Source organism: Nyctereutes procyonoides, unplaced genomic scaffold (assembly GCF_905146905.1).
Source record: "Nyctereutes procyonoides isolate TBG_1078 unplaced genomic scaffold, NYPRO_anot_genome, whole genome shotgun sequence".
Classification (NCBI taxonomy): domain Eukaryota; kingdom Metazoa; phylum Chordata; class Mammalia; order Carnivora; family Canidae; genus Nyctereutes; species Nyctereutes procyonoides.
Genome location: NW_026575140.1, coordinates 7,298,204 through 7,325,100, shown reverse-complemented (window position 1 = coordinate 7,325,100; position 26,897 = coordinate 7,298,204). Strand labels below are relative to the sequence as shown.

Below are 26,897 nucleotides of genomic sequence, written 5' to 3'. Positions count from 1 at the left end.
CTTCCATTTTAAAAATTAATTAGCAAGTGTTCATCATTCATGGAATTTGAACTGCTTGCAGTTAAAACCAACCTGAGCTTGCTCCTAGTGGGGATATGCCTTTGTAACTGTTATTCCCATTAGCCTTTGACCAGCCTGGGACTCTGGCATATATGGAGAGGAAGGCTGCTGCCAATTCTGGCTTCTTTGTTACTGGACCATATTAATGATAAAGTTTTTATTTTTTATTTTTTATTTATTCATGAAAGAGACAGAGACAGAAACACAGGCCGAGGGAGAAGCAGGCTCTATGCAGGGAGCCTGACATGGGGCTCGATCCTGGGTCTCCAGGATCACGCCCTGGGCTGAAGGTGGCACTAAACCACTAAGCCACCTGGGCTGCCCAATGATCAAGTTTTTAAGTGGCCTCCCACTTGGAACATGGTTGAGGTGATTTTTTTAATAAATAGTATGTGTGCAAGACTTGGATTGTCAGTCAGCAACCTCATTCAGATTTGTGGAATGCTCTGAGCCCTGCAGATGGTCCTCCTCTACTTCCCAGGAGCCCTTTCAGCTACTTTCTGCCTAGTGACCCTTACCTAGTCTTGGGCTGTGTACAGTTGAGGGGATAGAAACCTCCAACAGAAGCTGGTGAGTTCCAGAAGATGGTCCTAAGTCCATTTATCCCTATAGTGGCATAAGTGACATGGTGCAAGCTATCTTAGCACCATCATGAAGGCGGGCAAAGTCCCTATGTTTTTTGTTTTGTTTTGTTTTAAAGTCCCTATGTTTTTGCCCTGGCCCTCTATTTTTTATGCCTCAGACACAGAGAAGGCAACTGGCTTTTTCCAAAAAGAGAGCAGCACTTAAACATTATGTGTTTTCTATGCTTAATATCATCTATGCTTAATATCAATCACAGATTTTTTTTCTCATTGACTAATTTCAAGTACTTGAAATCTAGATTTGCTCAAGATTCAACTAATTTGTCAGGGGTCTAACATTTTTCAGCTTTGATATGAGTGAAAACTGACCTTTAGTTATTAATCAGAATGTATGTGGCATGTTTGGCCTCTTTGTGTAGCACGCAGCTGTGTAATTTTTTTTTAAAGATTTATTTATTTATTTATTTATTTATTTATTTATTTATTTATTTATTTATGATAGACATAGAAGAGAGAGAGAGAGAGGCAGAGACACAGGAGGAGGGAGAAGCAGGCCCCACGCCGAGAGCCCGACGCGGGACTCAATCCCGGGACCCCAGGATCGCGCCCTGGGCCAAAGGCAGGCGCTAAACCGCTGAGCCACCCAGGGATCCCCGCAGCTGTGTAATTTTTAAAAGATTATTTATTTATTTACTAGAGAGAAAGAGAGAGAGTTCATGCCCTTAAGCAGGGAAAAGAGAATGAGGGGGAGGAAGAGAGGGATAAGGAGACTCTGCATTCAGTGGAGAGTCCCAACACTGGGCTCGATTTCAAAAATGAGATCATGACCTGAGCCGAAATCAAAAGTTGGCCACTTAACCGACTGAGCCATCCAGATGCCTCTTAATCTTTTTCTTACTCCAAATGTGCTCTTTGAACTTTTGCACTGCCTTCATGGCAGATAAAAGAAGCTTATTATACGGAAGTAACTATTATAATGTTATTAGATGTCACTTTAAGCAACCCTGAACATTGGTTAAATGAATTTTTGTTAATCCACAGAAAAGAATACTATGCAGCTATGAAGAAAATTAGGAGGTTGTTTAGGTACTAATTTGGAGTCATCTCTAGAATATATTGTTAAGTGGAAAATATAAGCCATAGAACAGTGTATAATATGCTACCAAATGTGCAAAAGTAAAAAAGGCAAAATGAATGTATCTGTACTTGCTTGTACATGCATTGAATATCTTTGGAAAGCTACAGAAAAACTTATAATATCGGCTATCTCTTGGGAAGGGACAGGGTGGCTAGGGATAGGACTAGAAAGATTTTTCACTTTCAGAACTTTCACATTTTCTTTCTTGTGAATATATTAATCTGTTTTAAAAGTATGAATAGGGGATGCCTGGATGGCTCAGCAGTTGAGTGTCTGCCTTCAGCTCAGGGCTTGATCCTGGGATTTGGGATCTGGGATCTGGGATCGAGGCCCGCAACAGGCTCCCTATGGGGAGCCTGCTTCTCTCTCTGCCTGTGTCTCTGCCTCTCTCTCTCTCTCTGTCTCTCATGAAAAAATAGATACATCTTAAATTTATTTATTCATGAGAGACACAAAGGGAGGCAGAGACATAGGCAGAGGGAGAAGCAGGCTCCCTGCACGGAGCCGATGCGGGACTCAATCCTTGGGCCCCAGGATCACCATCTGAGCTGAAGGCAGATGCTTAACCGCTGAGCCACCCAGATGCCCTAGATACATCTTTAAAAAAAAAAAGTATGAATAGAATTAAACAAAAGCAAGTGCTGTTGTGTTAAGGAGTCCTCACATGTCTTTCAGGTGGATTGGGAATATAGCATTTTACTATGTGCTAGGCTTGGTATTCTGAATTCCACATGCTCATCCTTCTTGAGTAAGAACTATTTTTTGCATGGCTCATTTGGTTCAAGATCCATGGAGTAGAGTAGATGAGGTAGGAGGGGGAGGTTCAAGGTCTACCTAGGAAAACTTGAATTTCTTCAAGATAGAGCCCTGTGGAGCTGGCCTGGTTTGTTTGCATTGTTCATAAGATGGGCTTTTTTACCCTCTCTGGGCCAGTTGGAAGCCAGCTGCTGGTCATGTGTTTTGATGTTGTGAATGTAACATTGTAGAGAAGTCCATCTGGGGCCCTTGTGCTATCAAACTGCACCTAGGCGCAAGATGTGGGCCTGTAGGGAGAAGGGACCTGGACACAGTGGATGAGGTGAGAGTCCCTACATTAACATATCAGGAGAGTTGGCACCTTTTTTAACATCCTCAGTGGCACATCTCTTGTTTGGCAGGAGAAAGGGGCCTCTGTGGGTGTTGTACCTATTTTCATTTCATTTTGCCTGCCAGCTCTGAGGGCTTTCCTTCCTGCCGTATCTGTTAATCTCCCTGATTAGTCCTTAAGGTAGTAAGTAGGAATCAGAATGCAGCTAGATAGGGATTCTCCTAGGAAGGATGGATGCCTCTGGCTTTCCCAGGGTATAGGGCTGGTTGAATGGGTGGGAAGACCTAGCACAGGACAGATGTAGGGATAGAGGGGAGACATTCCTCTTAGGAATAAGTGTCCTGCTGCTGTTCATCCTGCTGGATTTGGAAGATCACAATCCCCTTTGACACTTTCCATTTTCTGGGATTGCTTTTTTTGGTGTGTGTTTGGGGGTTAATGAGCATACATTCTCCAAAACTGAAATTATCACCATTCATAAAGAGTTGGACCTGAAATTCTTAGGATGTATTCCAGTGGGGACATGAGATGGAGGATGATGGCAGCCTTTCTACCAGTTGCTTTTGATTTCCAAGAGACCTATGGTTGTAATGAAAGCTCTGTTTGGATATATGGTTGGTAGGAGGTGATGATGGTGGCCTAGGCTGGGTCTAGAATTTGAGACTTTAGTGTTAAATTCAGATGAGATGTTTAGCATTGATGTATCTTTTTGATAGATACTGGTGTGTTTGATGGAGGTGGTTGGAGAGGTTAGTGTGGCTTTACAGGGGTGATCAGTCTCGTGTTGAGAAACATATAGGAGTTTGCTAGGTGGGTCTGGGTGGTGGTAAGGCCTATGGGTAGATCTATAAGTTGCCTAGTGTGATGGGATGGCTTCCTGGGAACAGTCAGGATGACCCGGTTGAAGAAAGTCTTATATTCCATGTCAAGGGGCCTAAACTTCTTTATTTAAGCAGTGGGGGCTGAAGGAGTGTCTTAAGCATAGGCAAAATGCTAGCAGGTTTGCTAAGAAGTAACTAGTTCAAGTGAACTAGTGTAGAGGAGGCCTTCCAGAGGGGTAGAGGCTAAGCTGGGCTGCCTGGGCAGTGAGAATTATGAGTTTAGGCATGTGATGGAACTTCAGGAGGTGCTAGATAATGGCTTAAAAAGGGACTCCTTTTCCTTATTTTGAAATACTTACTTGGAAGCATTTAATCAGAAATGAACAGTTATATTTATAAGCGCCTTATGGGTGTATTTTGTGATAACTCAGTATATCTTGCTTAGTTGAGAAGAATCCTACTAGGTCATTGGGAGGGGTCCTTAATTTCATGGCTGTATATATAGATTACTTTTGATTTGTAAGTTTAGAAAAATTTATCAACAAATCCATCAGAGCCAATTGGTCTTTTGGCAAGGACATTTTTTGAAGACTCCCTTCCTCTCTTGTTAGCTTGTTCAAGTAAGTTCTTTCTTATGGCATCACTTTCAATATATTCTGCTTTGGCCACCTGATTCTCTTTATAAGAAAATGGCTATGATGAATATTATCAAAACCTAACAAAGGGGCTCCTGGTTGGCTCAGTGTAGAGCACATGACTCTTGATCTCAGGGTTGTGAGTTCAAGCCTTATGTGGAATATAGAGATTACTTAAATAAATAAAACTTAAAAAAGATATATTTATTTGAGAGAGAGAAAGTACATGCAGGGCGAGGGACACAGGGAGAGGGAGTGGGAGATAATCTTTTTTTTAAGATTTTATTTATTTATTAATGAGAGACAGAGAGAGAGAGAGGCAGAGACACAGGCAGAAGGAGAAGCAGGCTCCACCCGGGGAGCCCGACGTGGGACTCAGTCCCGGGTCTCCAGGATCACGCCCTGAGTCAAAGGTGGTGCTAAACCACTGAGCCACCCGGGCTGCCCTAGCGGGAGAGAATCTTAAGCAGACTCTCTGCTGAGCAGTGAGCTGGATGCAGGGCTCAATCCCACGACCCTGAGATCATGACCTGAGTGAGACACTCAGGTGCCCCAATAAATAAAATTAAAAAAAAAAAACCCAACCTAAAAAAATCTTCATGATTGATCTTTTAAACTAACTTAATCCATTTTGTTAGTTTTTTTAAAAGATTTTATTTATTTTTTTTATTTTTTTTTAAATTTTTTTTTTAATTTATTTTATGATAGTCACAGAGAGAGAGAGAGAGAGAGGCAGAGACACAGGCAGAGGGAGAAGCAGGCTCCATGCACCGGGAGCCCGACGTGGGATTTGATCCGGGGTCTCCAGAATCGCGCCCTGGGCCAAAGGCAGGCGCCAAACAGCTGTGCCACCCAGGGATCCCAAGATTTTATTTATTTATTCATGAGAGACACAGAGAGAGGCAGAGACACAAGCAGAGGGAGAAGCAGGCTCCCTGTGGGGAGCCTAATGCAGGACGCTATCCCAGGACCCCAGGATCACGACCTGAGCCAAAGACAGATGCTCAACCACTGAGCCATCCAGGTGCTCCATTTTGTTAATTTTTTTTTTTAAAGATTACTGTTACCAAACTATTATTTATTCCTTTTTTTATTGAGATCTAATAAATATACCATAACATTCACCAATTTAAAGTGTTCATTTCAGTGGTTTTAGTGTAGTCACAAATTTGTGCTACCATAGCCTCTAATTCCAGAACATTTTCATCACCCCAAAGAGAAACTCGATACCCATTAGCAGTCATTCCCTTATTCTCCTTTCCTGTAGCCTCTGAAAACCACTAATCTACTTTCTGTCTCCATGATTTTTCCTTTTCTAGACCTCCATTGATTTCATATCAATGGAGTCATATAACAGGTGGCCTTTTGTGACTGGCTTCTTTCACTTAGCATAATGTTCTCAAGGTTTATCTAATTTCATTCCTTCTTACGGCGAAATAATATTCTATTATATGGATATATCACATTTTGCTTATCCATGTGTCTGTTGATTAATATTTGGAATTTTTTTTTTTAAAACCAGGCTACTGATGCCAGGTTTTGGATCGCACCCTGGGCCAAAGGCAGGCGCCAAACCACTGCGCCACCCAGGGATCCCCTATTTGGAATTTTTGATGAATATTTGGACGGTGTCTACTTTTTGGCTGTTATGATATATGCTATAAACACTTATGTACAAGTTTTCTTATGGACATATGTTTCATTTGATTGTGTACCTGGGAATAGAATTGCTGGGTCATGTGATAACACCTTTTATTTAAGGCTTTGATCCATTTAGTTTTTGTTTATGCTGTGAGGTAAGGATCCAGCTTCGTTCATTTGCATGTGGCTATCCAATTGTCCTAGCATCAGTTGTTGAAGACTATTCTTTCCTTACTGAATCATCTTGGTATCTTTGTTGAAAATCAGTTGAGCTGGAGATGCATGGATTTTTTTTTTCTGGATTCTCAATTCTATTCCACTGATCTATATATTTGTCCTTGCGCCTGTACCATACCCTCTTGATTATGGTTGCTTTGTAGAAAGTTTTGAAATTGAGAAGGATGAATCCTTTATTTTTTTTTTCTTTTTCAGGCATGTTCTGGCTTTTTTGGTTCCCTTGCAATTCCATATGAATTTTATTTTATTATTATTTTTAAGATTTTTATTTATTCATGAGAGACACACACAGAGAAAGAGACATAGGCAGAGGGAGAAGCGGGCTTCCCGCAAGGAGCCTGATGTGGGACTTGATCCTGGATGCTAGAATCATGCCCAGGGCTGAAGACAGACGCTCAACTGCTGAGCCACCCAGGCGTCTTGTATTTTAATTTTCTTGCTAATAAAGATAGGTGTTCATTGTTAGATATATATATTTTTTTAAATAAAGATTTTATTCATTCATTCATGAGAGTCAGAGAGAGAGAGAGGCAGAGACACAAGCAGAGGGAGAAGCAGGCTCCATGCAGTGAGCCCGACATGGGGACTCGATCCCGGGACTCCAGGATCACACGCTGGGCCGAAGGCAGCCGCGAAACCACTGAGCCACCCAAGTACCCCCAGATATTTTTTTCTAAGTACTACTTTACTTCTTACAAATTTTTTAAAAAGATTTTATTTCAGAGAGAGAGAGAATAAGAGAGAACATGAGTGGGGGGGGGCAGAGGGAGAGGGAGAAGCAGACTCTGCACTGAGCAGGGAGCCTATATGGCTCCATCTCAGGACCCTGGGATTATGACCTGTGCTGAAGGCAGTTGTTTAACCAACTGAGCCACCCAGGCACCCCTCACAAATTTTTTTTTAATTAATTTGTTTATTTAAGAGAGAAAGAGTGGGAGTGCACGCGTGTGCGCATGAGCAGGAGGATGAGGGGTGTGGGGAGGAAGAGTCTTAAGGAGACTCCCTGCTTAGCATGGAGCCTGATTTGGGGTTCAAACTCATGACTTTGAGATCATGACCTGAGCCAAAACTAAGAGTCAGATCCACCACTCATGTGCTGCCTCTACTTAGAACTTTTGATATGCTGTTTTTTTGGTTTTTTAGATTATTTATTTATTTGACAGAAAGAGAACATAAGCAGGGGGAGCGGCAGGCAGAGGGAGAAGCAGATTCCTGAGCAGAGAGCCTGACATGGGTCTTGATCCCAGGACCCTGGGATCATGGCCTAAGCCAAAGGCCAATGCTTAACTGAGCCACCCAGGCACCCCTGTTATGCTGTTTGAGTTTGAGCTTTTCATTTTAGGGTATTTATTATATCCCTTATTCTTTATTTTCTTCCTTTTTTAAAAAAAATATTTATTTATTCACTCATGAGAGAGAGAGGCAGAGAGAGAGGCAAAGGGAGAGAGGCAGGCTCCATGCAGGACTTGATCCTGGGGCTCCAGGATCACGCCCTTGGCTGAAGGCAGGCGTTAAACCACTGAGCCACCTAGGGATCCCCTCTGTTTTCTTCCTGACCCAGGTTATATTCAAGACTGTAGAGTGCTTTGTAATTTTCACATGATTGAACATTATTTATTTGTTTAATTGGCCAAGCCTGACCTTATTACATCATGATCAGGAATATGAAGTGGTCCGCCTTTTATTTTTGGTATTTTTAAAGATTATTTATTTATTTATTTATTTATGACACACAGAGAAAGGAAAGACAGGCAGAGGGAAGAAGTAGGCTCCCTCAGGGGAGCTCAATGTGGGACTTGATCTCAGGACCCCAGGATCACTCCCTGGGCCAAAGGCAGATGCTCAACCACTGAGCCACCCAGGTGTCCCATGGTCTGCCTTTTACAGTCCTCCGCTCTACCAACTGAGCTATCAAAGGATTCCATGGTCCGCCTTTTTAAAAAACTTGTGTAATGCTGATTTATACTCCAGAACATCAGATTTTATGAAATAGATAGGTACAGATTTTGTTCTCGATCTACCATAGAGCTTTCTATACATTTGTTTTTTTCTCATTTATATATTCAGGATATTTTACGAATTTGTTACCAAAAGGCATAAGAAATTTTGAAAATAACGTCACCTGGAACCTTGTCCCTAAGGGCTAAGGGTTTAAGATTAAAGGGTTTAAGCAGCTGTGGGCCTAATGGTTGGTGCTGGGTCAGGGAAACAGGTGGTACAGGGAGCCCCTGAGCAATTTAAGCAAAGATGTGATATGCCCGGTTTGGAGGTAAGGGCAGGAATAGGTGGAGGGAGGCCAGTTAGGAGACTGTCTTGGTGGCCCAGAAGAACACGGTGGTATCTTAGACTAGAGACATGGGGAGAAGAGAACAGAATTGGGCCACGTGGGAAATAATTCATCTGGCTTGGTGTCTTCAGAGTAGTGGATGGACAGACTGCAAACCACTAGTGTTGTGCCTTCAGGATTTTCCTGATAATTTGTTTCAAGAATTCTTTTATTAATAAAATGGCCTGAGGATAGCCATTTTAGATGCCAAATCTCATTGTCACTCAGAGCAAGTATCAGAGTGCAAGTCAAGCAGTGCAGCCCCTGTCTGAGTTGGTCTAAGAAGAAGGTAACTTAGTCCAGCCTTGGCCTACCCAGGTGCTGCTGTCAAGAAGTACCTGGCCTTTGGCTCTTTTTTTTTTTTTTTTTTTTTTTTTTTTGCCTTTGGCTCTTAATCCTGCCTTTCATGAGTCCTCAGAAAAGAAGCTTACGAAGAAGGAAAGGTCCAAGTGTAGAACTGAAGCCACTTTTCTTATGGTTCCTGATCTGATTGAGTGAAACAAATAACAGATGATGGACTTGCCTGAGACAGAGAGCCTCCACTCCTCTCTGTCTGAAGTAAGTGATTCTTGACGGTAGGAAATAACCTCTCTCTCTCTGTCTCTGTCTCTCTCACACACACACAGTCTCCCTCCCTCACTCCCTCCATCCCTCCCTCCCTTTCTTCTCTACCCTGGGCTACTTGTTTCTCTGGTTGCTTTGCATCTTGTTCCTGATTACAGCAGCTGAGTGAAGTAGGTGTGGAGGCAGTTGAGGCAGTTCTCTCTCTCTTTGAGGGGCCCAAAGACTGTGGCCTGTGAATAGTTGACTGTGCTTTCCAAGGCCTGCAAGTCTAGTTGAAAAGTAGCCAGTGAGCCATCCAGGCAATTATACAACTCACTTTTTTGTCTCACTCTATCTTTGAGGCGGTCATAACCTCCAGAAACCTTAGTGCTTTATTTAAGGTCCAGCACACAGTGAACCTGCTTGCCCCAAACTAAGTTTATCTTCCTGTAAAACCCAGATCCTCGTGCTTTCCTTGTGTCCACTGAGTTACTGTTCACCCTAGTGCCCAGGTGGCACTCTTCAGAATAATCCTCATACTGTCCCTTTCCTCTTCTCACAGCTCTGCCATTCCCCAAGTGTGGCTTTATTTTTTTTTAAGATTTTATTTATTCATTCATGACAGAGAGAGAGAGGCAGAGACACAGGCAGAGGGAGAAGCAGGCTCCATGCGGGGAGCCTGATGCAGGACTCGATCCCAGGACCCCGGGATCACGCCCTAAGCCAAAGGCAGACGCTAAACCGCTCAACCACCCAGGCGTCCCCCCTTCTCTGTATGTTAGAGCTCAGTGCTGTTGAGCCAACGATGGGCTCACATTTAGTCATGTGAGGAAACAGATCTTTAGAGTTGTGGTCAGCTTGTGGAGCAGTATGTAGCTCAGTGGTTAAGAGCATGGATCCGGAGCCACATGTTTGCATTTACATCCTGGCAGCTGTGTAACTTGAGATAAGTTACATAACTGCCCTGTGCCTCTCTTTTCCCCATCCCTGTGCCTATCTTTTCCCCATCTGTAAAATGGAAGCATTACTAGTATGTAACTCACATAAGGAATGGTTTTGAGAATTTAGTGAGTTCATGTATAGTGCTTAGAATAGTGCCTAATATGGGACGCTGGTTGATCTTTCACCCCAGGATGTACAGGGCTTCACGGAAGTCTACCAGGGACTGCTCAGTCCTCCTAATATGGCTCAGAGGTTGAGCATCTGCCTTTGGCACCGGTCATGATCCCGGAGTCCTGGGATCAAGTCATGCATTAGACTCCTCACAGGGAGCCTTCTTCTCCCCCTGCCTAAGTCTGTCTCTGCTTCTCTCTGTGTGTCTCTCATGAGTAAATAAATAAAATCTTAAAAGAATAGTGCCTAATAAAAAAGGAAGATATTCGTTAGCTTTTGTTGTAATTGAGAAAAAGTATTTTTTCCTACCTGAAGAAGGAAGTACCTATACATTTAAAGGTCTTAAATAAACAAGTACAGTTATTTTATGAATGTTTATATATCAGAGTTGAGTGTAATCAAAACTACATTTTCTTTCCAGTGCTTGTGTTTTCTGTATTTGAGGAGCCATGTTAGTACATGTTAACTGGAGTTGAATTACGGAGGATGAGATGGCATAGCAAAGAAAGTCAGGATGTTGATGTTTCAAGTGTTTTCTTATAGGTTTTCCTATATTGGCTTAACAAGGATGTCTTTGCCTCTGGTGCTGTCAGGAGTAAGGGGTGGCCACTCTCTGGTCTTGCTTGGTTCTGGGAGCAGATGATAACAGAGAGTACCTTTTATGAGACTGGTGGCCAGACTTTCCCAGGAACATAGGGGCATGTCTCAGCTTGCGTGGTCGGAAGTTTTGATGTTTACCTTTTGTAAGATGTTTTTGGCCTCCATTAAATGTGAAACCAAGGAACACATGTGATCCAAAATAAGAATATCAGAATCCTTGGCCAAATGGCTTGAAAGCAAGGCAGGACGATCAACAGGCAGGTGAGTACCTGCAGCCCGACCCTCCCATGAGCTGGCAGCAAGCAGCATGGACTGAGATCCCTGGATTGAGGAAGCAGGGTGAAAAAGTCAGGGATGTGGATAGAGAGAGGGTTTGGGGCTCCTAATCTTGGATACATTGAAGGGGTAGAGGATAAGACGGATCTTCCTTTGTGCCTTGTCCCTCAAAGAGGGCCAGGGAGGGACACCTCTGTGGCTCAGCGGTTGAGCATCTGCCTTTGGCTCAGGGTGTGATCCTGGAGTCCCGGGATCAAGTCCCACATTGGGCTCCCTGCATGGAGCCTGCTTCTCTGTGTGTGTGTCTCTCATCAATAAATAAAAATCTTAAAAAAAAAAAAAAAGAGGGCCTGGGAGACTCAGGCTTTGTTGATAGGTAGCCCCATCTGTCTCAGAGCTGGGTAGCTGGTAGTTTCCACCTTACCGTTTCTGTGCAGGAGGCAGCTGTTCTCTTGGTTTGGCATATATTACCTTAATTACTACAACCTCTCAAAGGAGAACCTTTGAGGCATACTTATTTCAAACTGTTGGAAAAGAAGCAACTCCACAGCTGGGGGTTGGGGGTGGGGAGGTGCATATCTTCTGAAGCAGATGGCACCTCTAAGCTACGCCCCGGTGGGAGGGTAGGGAGGGTTATAAGGGGACTGTCTGCCTTGCTCCCACAGGATGGTCATGTTCAAGTGAACATCCTTTCCTCCCCCTAGAGCTTACCTGACCAAAGCCTACCCTGAATGGTCTGTTAGGAGTATGCCCCTGTGTGTGTCCTGATCTTGGGGCTGGGGCCTGCTTCTGCTGGGTAGGACACATTCTGCAGATAGCCAGTATCTCATGTTTGCATGTGCCATGGGAGAGGAACAGCAGAGAGCAGAGATGAGGGCAGAACATGGGTATTTACGTCAGGTTCACGAGTGCAGAGACTAGCCCTGTCAGTGTGGGAGGCACTGACAGTAAATAACAGGGTGTTCAGTATCCTTTCTTCCTACCCTTGTAACTTGCAGCATAAGGTATCTGCTTAGTGCAGATACCAGTCACAGGTGGCTTTGCTCAGTGGATGCCTTAAAGGTTACTGGCATGTAGGTGGGTTTCCAGTACTCTGAAAATGCTGTTTGTCTATACCCACCAAGTAGGCACTGCTTCTGTCCCACTCCATTTAGTCTGAAGACCCTGTTCCCCTCGGTTCATGAGCCCCCTTCATGTCTACCTGTAAATACCACCTGTCTGTGGGTATCTTTCACCCCAGGATCTACAGGGCTTCACAGGAATGTGCCAGGGGGCTGCTCAGTCCCTCCGTGAGTCCAGTTGGTGAGTTGAACCGTCAGGGCCCCACTGGGAATCTGGGTGTACCTCCTCCTGTCCATGGCAGAGCACCTGGAAACAGGCCTCAGTAACACTGGGATGATTGTAGGCACCATGCAAAACTCCCAAGTGAGTGCCAGCTTAGGCTGGTAGAAGGAAGAAGCCAACTGGTGATGACCTTGCAGTTCAAGCCTATAAGGTGCCCCAAAGTAGCCCTGTCTAGAAAAGGCAGGCAGCCAGGAGATTCTCTGAAGCCCCTGGAGCAGCTGCCCAGGACCAGAGCTGTGGGAAAAATCGGTTGGGGTTTCTGTGCCTAGTTCTGTCCAGCCCCTCACTGCCTTGTTCATTCTGTTCTTTCTCTGAGATACCCTTGGGAAATTACCGGGATGGGAGTGGAGGGGTAGATAGCCAGGTTCCACTGGGGAGTCCAGAGAGGAGCGTGGTTTGGCATTTGGGCCCCTAGGGTCAGGTAGCTGTTCAAAATCCCTGGTTGTTTCCATGGTAGTTAATGGTGCCAGTGCCATAGGACCTGCCGTAGTCCCTGCTGTGGAGCTTGTTTCATGTAAGAGGGCCTTTGCTTCCCTGCTACTCCTCCCTGGGCCAGCAGCGCCCTTGGCCCCATAGTGAGCCAAGTCATGGTCCTTTTCTCTGGGCCTCTTCCCTCACCCACAGGAAGACCTGTATTTCCATAACATATCAGGGCTGCTTGGCAGCCTTTTGAAGTGTGACAACTCAGCCAGGCATGGAAATTATTATTCCTAGTCCTGGAGATTTCTTGTCTACAGTATCCTATTTTCTTCTTCTAAATACCAGCTCCTACCTCTGTAGCAGAGGTAAAAATTATGGATTTAAGACTATTTTGCAGGACAAGTTAAGTCCTTTGAGGTAAGAGGGTTCATCAACGGTAGAGGGGCCAATTCTGAAACCTGAATTTGTCAGGCTCTGAAAACAGAGATTCTCCAGTGTCCTCTGGTATGGTTGGAGGTCGGGGCCACCATAGAGTGGAGATGACTGGGAACTAGTTATTGGTCAAATCCTTGCTTCTTTAGTGCTGATCAAGAGTCTGTCTTCTAGGGGTTCTGGAAGTACTGCATCACCATGCCTGGGTCTCCATTTGGGAAGGGTTTTGCATATGACTGTCTCTCAGGATCTGGCAGTGTGTGCAAAGTTACAGTCTCCTACACTGACTTTTCCCAGAGGTTCAAAAGGAGCTCAGTGGAGACAAGGAAAAGACCCAATGGGGCAGCTGGGGTGGCTCAGTGGTTTAGCGCCACCTTCAGCCTACAGCATGATCTTGGAGACCTGGGATTGACTCCCATATCAGGCTCCCTGCATGGAGCCTGCTTCTCCCTCTGCCTGTGTCTCTGCCTCTCTCTCTCTCTCTCTCTCTCTCTCTCTGTCTCTGTCTCTCATGGATAAATAAATAAATAAATAATCTTTAAAAAAAAAAAGGAAAAGACCCAACTCTAGAGGAAAGATACCAAGGCCTAGAAACTGAGATTGCCCCACAAGTTTGTGGGACAGTGCTTTCCTTAGCCTGATTCAGCGTGGATGACAGATCCTGCCTGTCCTATGGGAGCCTGAAGTATAGGTGGATAGCTCTGTCAGATATGGCAGATGCTACTTGAGTCATATCCTAGCCAGACCTGCTAGACTCATCCTGGCTTCCTTGCGCCTCCTCTGGCCACAGGTACCTATTTCTTTTGGAGTAGGGAAGGAGTATGACTATTGGAAGACCCGTTTTATGCAGGTGCTGGATATACAGGCCCTCGCCTTGATCATGGTTTCAAGCTGACACCTGCCTCTATCTCAATGTAGAGCCTGGATCCCAAATCCAGGGGCAGGCAGCACCAGTATGAGCCTCTTGTGTCACCAACTACCTGCAGAGCAGACCCCCAGGGCACCTCTGACCCCACTGGCCTGGAGCTGCCAGAGGCATAGCTTTAGGGATGTGTAGATCCTGTTCCTTGGTCCCAAGATTCTGAGAGTTTGGGCTAGCAGCCTTCTGAGTACTACAGTGGGCCTTCTTTGATGCCACCTCGCTGCATCTGCTGAGTGAAAAGATCTCTCTTGCTTTCTCGTTATTCATGGTTGAGCTGCTCTAGGCAGTGGGGCCTGTCAGATTTTTAATGATATTTGAGGTTTGCGAAAAATATTTGTCTCATGGATTTCCAAGGATGGATGGTTCTGAGAGAATGACCATCCTTGAGAAGCAGCCCTGCCAGGAGGTCTCCCAAGACACATGTGTTCTCTCCACAGCAACCTCAGGCTCAACAAGCACCCTGGCCAAGCTAGCCCAACATTTTCAATCCATAGCCAGTCTTAACGTGACATTTTGAGAGCCACTGGGCATGGCTGCTGAGCCCTGTCAAGTGCTCTGAAGGCCAGGTGACCTCCCAGGAAACTGGGGACAAGCAAGAGTGGTGCAGGCCTGGGGCTGCCGTTGGTGGGCTGTTAGGAGAGATGGGTGGTAGTGACCAGCTCCACCCCTGCTTGCTCTCTCAGGGAAAAAAGAAGTAAGAAGTCTGAAGTGCCCAGGATTGACCATGAAGCTGGTGTTAGGAATGCAGAGGGAAGGTAAACTCAAGGGTGAGTGCCTCCTGAGGATTGCTGTTCCATAGCCGTTTTCGTTTCGTTTAATTCTCTCACCAACCCTGAAAGAATTCAGTCGAGAACTCTGAGGGCCAAGTGAGAGAACCGGGATTCAAACCCAGGGCTGTCTAGTCCCAAAGCTCAAAGGTGACTAGGACTCATTTATTGAGGAGAGATGGCTGGCTTGATAGCAAGGCCAAGGATTAGGCGAGCTTTCTGAGGCTGGACTCTGTATGCTGGTCAGTCATGCTCCAGGACTAGAACCTAATGGGTAGGCACAGCACCAGACTCCTTTCCAGGTTCTGTGCTAATTTGCTGATGACGCAGAAATCTTTCTACTTGGCAGTGGGAGGCCTCTCCATTCCTAGTTCCCTGGGACTGAGGCCCCCAACATGTCCTGGCAGATGGAAGTTGCATGTAGTGGGCTCCTGGAGCAATCATGCTGGAGTCTCTGGCACCCCCATGGGAGTCTCCTTCCTTCTGGGCCCTGTAACCAGGGCTGGTGTCTGGGAGTGCCAAGATGATGAACCATTTCCTTTCCTCAGCCACTCCCACACTTCTCTGGGGGAGACTTCCCCTCTGAATGATAATGGAAGGGGAAGTGGGTGGTGCCAAAGCATCTGAAGTGGGCACCTAGGGCCTCTTGGCCCTAAAGAGGCTTGGCTTCCCCTTGCATCACTGGCCTCTGATAGGTGTCTGATGTGGCAGGCTTTTCTGTGTGGGTGCCAGGCTTGCTACCCATTTTGTTCTCTCTAGGAGTGACAAAGCTTATTCTCTTTGGAGAGAGAAGAATGGTTAGTTGGGTGGCATTTATGTCAGAATGGTGTGCTCATTGTGCAGTCCCAGCCATCCTCTGACTCAGAGCCACCTAGACCTGACTTCCTATAGGGCCTGACCCAGGCAGCTGTGCCCCATTGTCTCTTTCTGGTCCTCACATCCCACTGTCCTCTCAGACAGCTGGCTTCAGTCCTGTGGTAAGGGTGACAATTCTCATTCCTGGCCATATCACTCCAGCCCCACATCAGGCACATCCAGAGAGGGTGGTTGCTCCTGCTACCAACTTAAAAAGTGCCGACTTTGGCTTCAGGGGTTCTGCTTGGAGTTCTCTCCTAAAGCAGAGAGTGGTGGGGCTAGAGGGGAGGCTTACCCAGGCAGAGGTATGGGAGTGACCATAGCTACTGGACCTTCTTAATGGGAGAGGGGGCTCAAAACCATGGATTCTTCCAGAGCCAGCAGAGGTATTTGCATCAGCTGCCTTGTTTCACAGAAGAGGAAACAGACTCAGAGAAGGTAAATGCCTTACCCAGGTGCAGAGCCAGGTCCACAGCCTATCTGTAGGCCTTCTAGGGCCCAGAGGTGGCTTCACCTTAATCTGTATAAGGGAGCAAGGTGCAGGCTGACAGCTTTAATTGCCTTTCTTTTCTTAAAAAGAAAAATGATAACAACAAAACTCCTCATAGTCAAGCCCAGAATTGTCCACCAGCCGTGTGTCAGTCACAATGTGCTCTGACCAGTAACCATCTTATACTTCAGGCTTCCTGCCAGCCCTTGGCCACGTTTTCCTTTTTACTTTAACAAAATTTCTTGAGCACCTACTGTGGGCCAGGCATAATGCAAAGTGAACAAAAAGATGCTTAGAAGTGACCCCGTTAGCCAGAGAACTTTGGTTGCTTCAGGGGAGAGAAACCCATGTCTCACCAATTTGGTTAGCCAGAACTCAGGGTAAACAGGAGTAAGATGTCATGGACTCAAATGCTCTCTGGGACTTCTCTTTCTCTGTCTCTTGCACCTGCTTTGTGCTTATTAGCTTTAGTCTGTCAAACTGGCCTTCAACACGAGATTGAAACAGTGGCAGCACAGAGCTTTGAGAGACCCACTCTCTTCCCAACATCCCTGTAAGAAAAATTCTAACGTCTCTAAATGAGTTTGGGTCAAGGAGGAGGAGTTACTAGGATTAGCAGTCCCCACTGGAGACAGGGTTGGTGTAGGGGAGGACTTAGGTGAGTGCTATCCCCTAAAGAAGGGGAGCTCGAAGGGCAGCCCTGGTGGCTTAGCAGTTTAGCACCGCCTTTAGCCCAGGGTGTGATCCTGGAGACCCGGGATGGAATGGGATCAGGATCGAGTCCCATGTCGGGCTCCCAGTATGGAGCCTGCTTCTCTCTCTCTCTCTAATAAATAAAAAATATATATATATTAAAAAAGGGGGGGGGGGAGCTCGCAGACAAATCCTAGCACTCCTTGTTTACCCACCTTATTGTTTGTTCTTGCAGCCTTGGGGGAGGGGTGCCCAGAGGGTTTGTGGCCACTCCCTTCTCAAAGTTGGTGGAATTCAGCTAGATAACAGTAGGGAGTAGTATTGGTCAGGTCAGCCCAGCTTGCGGTCCAGAAACCTTGTAGAGATTACCTGAAGTTTTTTCTAATGGAGCACAGTTTTTGAGGAACTCAAGTGTTCTACTTTCACAGCATCTTCCTTTTTCCTGAGTTTGGATTGGGGGCCACCTCAAGAAGGAGGAGGAGATAGTGGCTTCATCTTTGTGGGTACATTCTTGGTGCTCACCTGAGAGGAAAGGAGAACTGAGCTTCTGAGAGTGTCATCCGCAAGACCATAAGCCTTCACTTAGCCCTCTCAGTGTCTCAGTTTCATCAACCTTCAGATGGGGCTTGTTGTACCTGCTGATTGTTTTGGAGACTCAGTGTTTCTTATAAGTAAACCTTGGGGCCCTTTGATAATACTGTCCAATTGCTCCCCCCTCACTTGGTAGAGAGAAGGGAACCAAGGTCCAAGGAAGCAAGTGGCTGCCCAGGGCCTGCCATCTTGGAAGAACAAAGCTTTATCCAGGACCAGACTGCAGAAACCCTTCAGCCTTCTGCCCTGTCCTACAGGGCTACAGTGTCTTCCTGACAGAGGCCACACAGCCCTCTATAGGACCCTAGCTTGGACAACAATGGACTCTCTTCAGAATGTGCAACTGCAGTTAGGTTTTGGCCTTAAAATTTTTCTCCTGTCTGATTCCTCAAGAACGGCTGACCGTGCTAGTACCTTCTCCTCTCTGCTGTACAGTCTCTCAAGGCCTGGGGACGAGAGATTCATGGAGGGCGGGGCAACTTAAGCCCTTTTGAGTAACCTTGTGTCTTTTACCATCTCCTCATCTATTTTGGGCTTCTGGTGCCTTTTTCTATGTGTGTTCTGACCTTTCTAGTCCTTTACTGGCCTGAATTTTTCTCCCAAAGGAAAAACAGAAAGCCATTGTATCAGGACAGCACAGCAGGAAATTCCTCCAGTGAGTTCATTTTAAATTTTCTGTTGGCACCAATGGTTGTTTAGTGAGTGTCCCCATCACAGCCTTGAGCCTCTGGGATGAGCCATGGTCGTTCACCAGCTGTGTAGAGCCACCCACATGCCCAAACTTAATGTGTCTAAAAGGCCTGCTCCTTCTCTTAGTAGGTGGTACCACCATCGACCCATTTGTCCAGGACAGAAACCTGAGGGGCATCCTTATATGCTCTCAAACCAGCAGCACGCATGTCCAGTGAGTTTTGTTGACTCTGTTCCAAGTCTTTGTAAGTCTCTCTTGGCTCCAGCCCCACTGCCCATCTTTTCCTGTTTCTCAGTCACAGTGAACTCATTCCTTTTATCTCCAAAGTTTTTTTCTGATTCTCTCGTCAAGCACACCTCTGCTTAGGGGTCATGCCTTGGTGAGGACTAACTTGACTCCTCTATCCTGGTCAGTCCTCATCCCTGCTCCTATTTCTAGCCCCATCACCTGGCTTTGTTTCCTTCAGAGCACATTTTATCTACTAGGTGTTTTCTTGTTTGGTTGTTGGTTTACTTATAGATTATGTCTTCTTTGCTGCTTTCACACTGCCCACCACCTCCAATTTGTCAGTTCCTTGGAGTTAGGCGGGCCTTTGTTAACTAATTGGTGGCAAGTGGATTGGTTCCTTGTTCTTCCTAGAGAATGGGAAAGTAGCACAGTGGCCCTGTATCAAGCTGCAGCTACTAAATGAAGTGTTTGACATTCCATTTTTCACCGCAAGCTAGCTTTCATACACATACATAGGCTCCTTCTATACACACCCGGGCTCTTAATTGTGTTTGGAAAAAACATTGGTTATAAAATGACAGCTTCAATTGAAGATACATTAAAGCTCTACATTTTTCTTGCAAAACCTTTTAACTTCATAGCACTCTGAAGAGCAAGACATAAAGAGCTGAGGTGTTGATTTTTTACACTGATCATTCCAGATGCTCAGTAGCTTCATCAATAGCTTTGAGAGACCATATTAGTTTCCTCTTTCTGCTGTAACAATAGTAGTAGCTTAAAATAATCATTTTAGGGGCCCCTGGCTGGCTCAGTCAGTAGAGCATGCAACTCTTGATCTTGGGGTTGTGAGTTCAAGCCCCACGTTGGGTGTAGAGATTACTGGAAAAAAAAAATCTTTGGGGGGGGCGCCTGGGTGGCTCAGTTGGTTAACCATCTGCCTTTGGCTCAGGTCATGATCCCAGGTCCCAGCTTCAGGCTCTTCTCAGTGGGGAGTCTGTTTCTCCTTCTCCCTCTGTCCCCCTCCATTCATGGGTGCACTCTCTCTCTCTCTCTCTCTCTTTCTCTCTCAAAACCTTAATAAAATAAAATCTTTAGGGGCGCCTGGGTGGCTCAGTCAATTAGGCATCTGACTCTTGATTTCCATTCTGGTCATGATCTCAGGATCATGGGATCCAGCCCTGCTTTGGGCTCTGCCATCTGCAGGGAGTCTGAGATTCTCTCTCTCCCTCTCTCCCTTCCCCCTTTGCTTGCTCTTGCACATTCTCTCTCTCTCTCTCTCCCTCAAAAATACATAAAAATAAACTTAAAAAATCTTTAAAAAAATAATCATTTTGCAGTTCTGGAGGACAGAAGGCTTAAAATCAAGATGTCAACAGGGTGACATTGTTTTCAGAGGCTCTAGCGGGGGTAGAATCTGTTTCCTTTTTCTGCAAGGAAACTCACCTATGTTTCTTTCTTTTTTTTTTTTAAGATTTTATTTATTCATGAGAGACACACACAGAGAGAGAGAGGGGCAGAGACACAGGCAGAGGGAGAAGCAGGCTCCATGCAGGAAGCCCGATGCGAGACTCAATCCCAGGACCCTGGGATTACACCCTAAGCCAAAGGCAGACACTCAACCGCTGAGCCACCCAGGTGTCCCATCCCACCTATGTTTCTTAACTTGTGTCCCCATCTCTCTGTCTTCAAAGCCAACATTGCAGCATCTAACAATCTCTGCTTTCAGATCACCATTTCTGGGACACCTGGGTGGCTCAGTGCTTGGGCAGCTCCCTTCGGCTCAGGTCGTGATCTAGGGATCTGGGATCAAGTCCCACATTGGGCTCCTGCGGGGAGCTTGCTTCTCCCTCTGCCTGTGTCTCTGCCTCTCTCTCTGTGTGTGTCTCTCATGAATAAATAAATAAATATTTTTTTTAAAAATCACCTTTTCTGAGTAGACCCACTTGCCTCCTTCCTTCAAGGACCCTTGTGTTTGCTTTGCCACCCCATCTAGATTATCCAAGATAATCCCAGTCTCCCATTTCAAGAGCCTTAACTTAAACACTTCTGCAAAAATCTTTTTTACCATATACAATCACATATTCACAGGTTCTTGGATTAGGACATGGACATGTCTGGAAAGCCTTATTCGGTGTACCACAGGGACTATGAATTTTCTTCCTTTGGGTCAATCTGTATAATTGAAAAATCATTTGGGAATTGAAAACAAGAACAGGAAAACTTACCTATTTTACAGACAACTTGAGTGATGGTGAATCTTGAATTGATTCTAAATAAGTATCTTTTTCTTTTAACGGAGCTCTTCAGTTTTTTATTTTTTATTTTTTTATTTTTTTGCTCTTCAGTTTTTAAAATTTAAAATTTATACTTACAACTCTATGGTAGTTTTGTCTAAATAATTACATAGTTTATTTTTGAAGAAAACCATTCAAAATACTTAATTTCTATTTTAGGTCTTTAGAAATGTAAGCATCTGTTGTTTTGGTGATAGTTAATGAACTCCGATATGTGGAGACAAAAATATCTCTCAAATATCCTTGAGTCATTGGCTTAACCACTAAGGAAATGTTTTTTCTGGGTAATTTCACTACTTTTAAGAAATCAAATGGCTATATTTTTTTTAAAAAGATTTATTTAAAATTGTACCCTAAAAAAAAGATTTATTTATTTACTTAAGAGAGAGAGTGTGAGTGGAGGAGAGGGGCAGAGGGAGAGAAAATCCCAAACAGACTCCCCACTGAGTGCTGAGGCCAACTCGGGACTTGATCTTATGACCTTGAGATCATGACCGAAGCCGAAACCAGAAACCCAAAAGTCAGATACTCAGCTGATTGAGCATCCACGCTCTCCCAAATGGCCACATTTTTATTAGGATTTCTAGAGTACCTACTGCTTCAATCTGAGAAAACTAAAACAAAGAAAATCTTCTAGTTTTAGAAAGTCTTCTACCTTCTAGACAGTAAAATCTGCATATAAAATCTATCCTACAGGGTCATCCTTGTGTGAAAGAAAAACAGGCTAGGACAGGTCACCTGCACACGAACACTCAGACACGTGTGCATACATGTTTGTATCACCTCTCAGACTCCTGACGTGCTGGGCACTGAAGGAACTGGTTTTGAGACTGTATGGCCCCTGCCTCAAGGAGCTCCTGTCTTGGCCAGGGAAGACAGATGGGGACAGTCACCAGTGCCTGGTGACTTGAAAGGTTCGATAGGGGTCAGGATTGATCAGGAATGTGAGCAATATGCTGGGGGGCAGTGTTCCAAATAATGTTATGGAATCCTTCAAGGGGCAAGCGTTAGGATCATGATGCATTTAGGAGGTGGTGAGTGGTAGGCTTGGCTTTAGGGAAAGCTCAAGCGCCATTGAGGAGAGCCACACTTCTGTTCCTGGCACCCCAGGCCCTTGGAGCAGAAATTTGGGTTAATAACAGCCTAGCAGAACCCACTGTCCTAGGGGATTCCATGCTGAGAGCTTAGGCCTGTGGCCTAAAGTTACGTGTTCCTGTCTTTTTGTCTGGATCATGTATATGTTCTTTGATGTGAGAAATGTAGCTTCCTGCTTAGGAAGCCTTTTCCAGTGGGCACTGGGTGGAAGCGTGTGTTCTGGTCAGCTGGCCTTGGCAGCCTGGTGAGGTGGGAAGTTGGGGGCACTCTGGAGAGCAGAGACAGGCATCTGCAGCCTTCAGGCAGGAGGCAACAGTCCCTATGTCTTCCTCTAGAGCTGAGGTCTGGGCTTTCCCCCATTTCTGGCCTGGAGGCCCCCTGACTCACTCAAGTCCGAGAACTGACATCCACAGCTGCCTAAAACCAGAGCATCTAACACCTCTCTTCAGGTGATGGGTCGGGGACTTGGGGATGGTTTTACTGCCCAAGTGATCACCACCCCAAATGAGACAGGACCCATGACAGGAAAGATGTGGGGTTTGGAATTTGAAGATTTGGGTGCAAATCCCAGCTCACATTCCTCAGCTTTGTGGGCTGCTGAGCAAGGCCCCCAGTCTCTTGATGAGGTGGAAGCAGCAGCACCTGTCCTGCCACATACAAAGGGTTATTGTGGTGCTCTCATCCTCACAGGTTGCCACAGATAGTGTGATTAGTTACTGTGCCGCGTGTGGGAAGTGCCCATGCTCCATCTGAAGGATCCAGGAGTGGGGTGAGGGGAGAACTGCAGTGACCAGTGTGGCATATTAATGTGGAACCTGAGGCAGGAGAAGATGGTGGGCAGGCCTCGGGCCACCAAGCACAGTCTGAGCCAGACCTGGAGGGATGATTGTCAGTCACTTTGGTCCTAGACCCCCTTTGTTTGTGGCCTTCTGTAGACCAGAGGAGCAGCTGCTACTGCAGCTACTGCTGCCAGGAGCCATAGGGCCTCCTGTGTGGAGGCCAGAGAAGAGGCATTGCCTGTGGTAGCCTCATCAGCAGGGCAGGAATGAGCATCACTGTGCCCCAGAAGAGTACTTCCCTGAGGTCAAATGACCTGTGTACTCACAGCAGTAGAAAGGTTCCGCCCATTCCTGGGCTTGGGGAGGTTAGAAGTTGGGTTGATACCTGGAGTAGCACCTTGTCTCCCAATCCAGGCAGTCCCAGTGTCTCGAGAATAGGAAAGGTGGGGACAGAGCCTGGCTTCAGGCCTTGGGCCTTCTAAAGCCAGCCTTGGGCAGTTCTCAAGATAGTTTCTGCAGCTATTGGGAGGGGAGCAGCAGTTCTCTGGGTCCTGTACTCAGTAGTGAGAGGCCATTCAGCTTTGGCCTGTTCCTCACTATGGGCTCTGAGGAAGCTTTGTTTAACCCCAGGGCTCCTGGCTGAAAAGACATGAAAGCTCAGGGGACACAAGTCTTGGGATGAATAATGTGATTATGAGGGGCAACTTGCCCTGGAGCCCAGCAATCCAAATGCAGGGCAGAGTTTGGGCTCCAGGATCTGGTCACTTCACCTCTCCAGTCATTCCCTCTCTCTCCCTTGCCAACCACTGGTCTTCTCCTCTGTTCTCACCCCCATACCTCTGTTTACTGCCCACATGCTCCTTCCTTTCTCTCCCACCCCCCACCTCCTCACACACATACATACACACACTGAAAATTGAGCTCTGCTTTCCTTTCTCAGCTATTCAGATCCTCAAGCACTCTGCCCCTCTGGAGAGAGCTTCCCTCCCAGAGGGAGAGCTTCTACCTATGCCACTTGGGAAGGGAGGAGCGTATTTAAGCATGTTCACGTGGGCATGTGGCACAGACCCCAAGGAGGCAGCAGAGGCTGGGAAAGCTATTTGGAGGGGCTGCTTTGAGGAGTAGACCTGCTTGCTAGCCTGTCAGGCTTGCTTATTACCCTTTGCAAGTCCTGGCTTGCCGTGGCCCTATGGGCTCTACTCCTGCTCCTTAGCCAAGTAGGCAATCAGGCCCCTCTGCAGCTCACACCCTCTGGTACCACTTGTGCTCATGCCTTTACCTTCCCAGAATGACCTTTATCACTCTTTTCCCTGTACAAAACTGGTGTGCTTCAGAGGTCTCATTTTTGTTTTCACTATTTCAATTCAGCATTGTATTGGAGGTCTTAGTGCAGTAAGGCGGGAAAAAGAGATAAATAAAAGATATACAGAATAGATAGAATACAACTGTCTTTATTCTCAGATAGTGTATTGAAAAATCCCTAAGAATCTTCATAAAAGCTACGAGAACTAATTGTTGAGTTTTAACAAGGTTGCAGGATACCAGGTGAATATGTAAAAAGTCAAATATATATATATATGTATATGTGTTTAATACCTTTATTGAGATAAGATTTACATGCCATAAAAACCACTCATCTTAAAAAAAAAATAAAAAAATAAAAAAAAAACCACTCATCTAAAGTATATAAATCAGTGGGTTTTTTTAAAAAAAAGATTTATTTATTTATTTATTATTTTTTTTTACTTATTTATTTATTTATTTATGATAGACAGAGAGACAGAGAGAGAGAGAGAGAGAAAGGCAGAGACAGAGGAGGAGGGAGAAGCAGGCTCCATCCTGGGAGCTCGACGCAGGACTCGATCCTGGGACTCCAGGATCGCGCCCTGGGCCAAAGGCAGGTGCTAAACTGCTGAGCCACCCAGGGATCCCCAAATCAGTGGTTTTTTAGCATGTTCACAGAGTTGTGCAACTATCATCTTAATCTTAGAACATTTTGTCACTCCAAAAGAAACCTTGATCCTAGTCCCCTGCCACAAAATCAATTATATTTGATATGATAGCAAGAAACAATGGGAAATTAAATTTTTAAAAAATATCTATTCATAAGAGACCCAGAGAGAGAGAGAGAGAGAGAGAGAGAGAGAGAGAGAGAGGCAGAGACATGGGCAAAGGGAGAAGCAGGCTCCATGCCGGGAGCCTAGTGCGGTAATCAGTCCCGGATCCCAGGATCATGCTCTGCACCGAAGGCAAATGTTCAACCACTGAGCCACCCAGGTGTCCCGGAAATTAAATTTTTAAAATAACACTTAGAAATAGCATGAAAAGTACTTAGAGATAAGCTTGTTAAAACATTGTTGAGAGAAATTAAAGGCCTAAATAAAAGAGATATGCCATATTCAGAGATTGGAATAATCAGTATTATTAAGCTGTCTATCCTCTCCAAATTGTTCTATACATTCAACCCAATTCCTTTTTTTTTTTTTAACCCAATTTCAATCAAAATTCCAGCAGGCCTTTGAAAAATACCATTAACAGCTTTGCGCAGTGGCAGTATCATAGCCAATGAGGTTTATCTGAGGCGTGATTATTGCTAGTTGAAAAATACTGTTAAGAAAATGAAAAGACATACCACAACTTGGGAGAAAATATTTATAAAAACACATAAAAGCATTTGTGTTCACACTATATGTAGAATCCTTACAGCTTAATAAGATATACAACCCAATTTTAAAAACTGGTTAAAGGAGCACCTGGCTGGCTCAGTTGGTTAAGCATCTGTCTTTGGTTCAGGTTGTGATCCCAGGGTCCTGGGATTGAGCTCTGCATTGGGCTCCCTGCTCAATGAAGAGTCTGTTTCTCCCTCTCCTCTGCCCCTCCCCCTGTTCATGCATGTGCGCGTTCTCTCTCTCTCTCTCTCTCTCTCTCTCTCTCTCTCTCTCTCTCTCTTTCTCATAAATTCTTTTTAAAAATTTGGTTAAAGATTTGAATAGACAATTTAATGATTTTCTTTTTTTTTTTAAGATTTTATTCATTTATTCATGAGAGACAGAGAGAGAGAGAGAGGCAGAGACACAGGGAGAAGGAGAAGCAGGCTCCATGCAGGGAGGCTGATGTGGGACTCAATCCCAGGTCTCCAGGATCACACCCTGGGCCAAAGGCAGTGCTAAAACGCTGAGCCACCGGGCTGCCCAATTTAATGATTTTCTAATAAATTGATGGTTCAGTATATGAAAAGATGCTCAAAGATCCTTGGTCATTGGGGAAATGCGAATTAAAGCCACAATGACATTATAGATACTACATACCTACTAAAATGGCTAAAAGAAAAAGAAAAAAACCCAAACAACTGATAATGCCAAGTGTTGGTGAGAAAGTAGACCTTATACATTGCTGTGAGAATGCAAAGAGTACAGCCACTTTGGAAAACAGTTGGACATGGGATCCCTGGGTGGTGCAGCGGTTTAGCGCCTGCCTTTGACCCGGGGCGTGATCCTGGAGACCCGGGATCGAATCCCACGTCGGGCTCCCGGTGCATGGAGCCTGCTTCTCCCTCTGCCTATGTCTCTGCCTCTCTCTCTCTCTCTCTCTCTTTCTCTCTCTCTCTCTCTCTCTCTCTCTCTCTCTCTCTCTCTCTCTGTGACTATCATAAATAAATAAAAAATTAAAAAAAAAAGAAAACAGTTGACAGTTTGTTATCAAGTTAAACATATCTTATGAGTCAGCAATAACACCTGTAAGTATTTACCCAAGAGAAATGAAAACATAAGTTCATGCAAAGGAGTGTATGCAAATATTTATTGGCTTTATTCACAATAGCCAAAAATTGAAACAACTCAAATGTCACCAACTAGTGAATGAATAAACTGTGGCATATCCATATAATGGAGTACTACTTCAGCAATAAAAAGAAACAAAATATTGGTACCTAAACAATGTGGATGAATCTCAAATGCATTGTGCTAAGTGAGAGGCGCCAGATACAAGACCCTCTGTATTCTGTAATTTCATTTATATGACATCCTGGAAAAGGCGAAACCTTAGGAACAAATCAGATCAGTGTTGCCAAGGACTAGAGATGGGTGGAGTGGGCCAGACCATGGGGAGGCATGAGGGAACCGTTTTGAACAATGGAAATGTTCTGTATCTTGAACATGGTGATAACTTGTTGAACTGTCAATTAAAACGGGAGAATCTTATTACATGTAAATTATTTTTTTTTTAAAGATTTTATT

The 26,897-nt window shown here is 45.2% G+C and overlaps 1 protein-coding gene and 1 non-coding gene across 3 annotated transcripts in view; both read left to right on the top strand.

Annotated features, from left to right (window-relative positions):
* RANBP10 (RAN binding protein 10) overlaps nt 1-26,897 on the top strand; it is a 73,565-nt gene that overhangs the window by 27,897 nt on the left and 18,771 nt on the right. Inside the window, exon 4 of one of the 2 annotated variants that reach the window (XM_055304824.1) lies at nt 14,863-14,946. The exons of the other annotated variant lie outside the window; for it this stretch is intronic. Coding sequence (XP_055160799.1) covers nt 14,863-14,946 — 84 coding nt within the window. The remainder of the gene's footprint in view (nt 1-14,862; nt 14,947-26,897) is intronic. 2 annotated transcript variants of the gene reach the window in all.
* LOC129498003 (U4 spliceosomal RNA) lies at nt 25,199-25,343 on the top strand. The gene has a single exon (XR_008662043.1). It is a non-coding gene; the product is annotated as a U4 spliceosomal RNA (small nuclear RNA).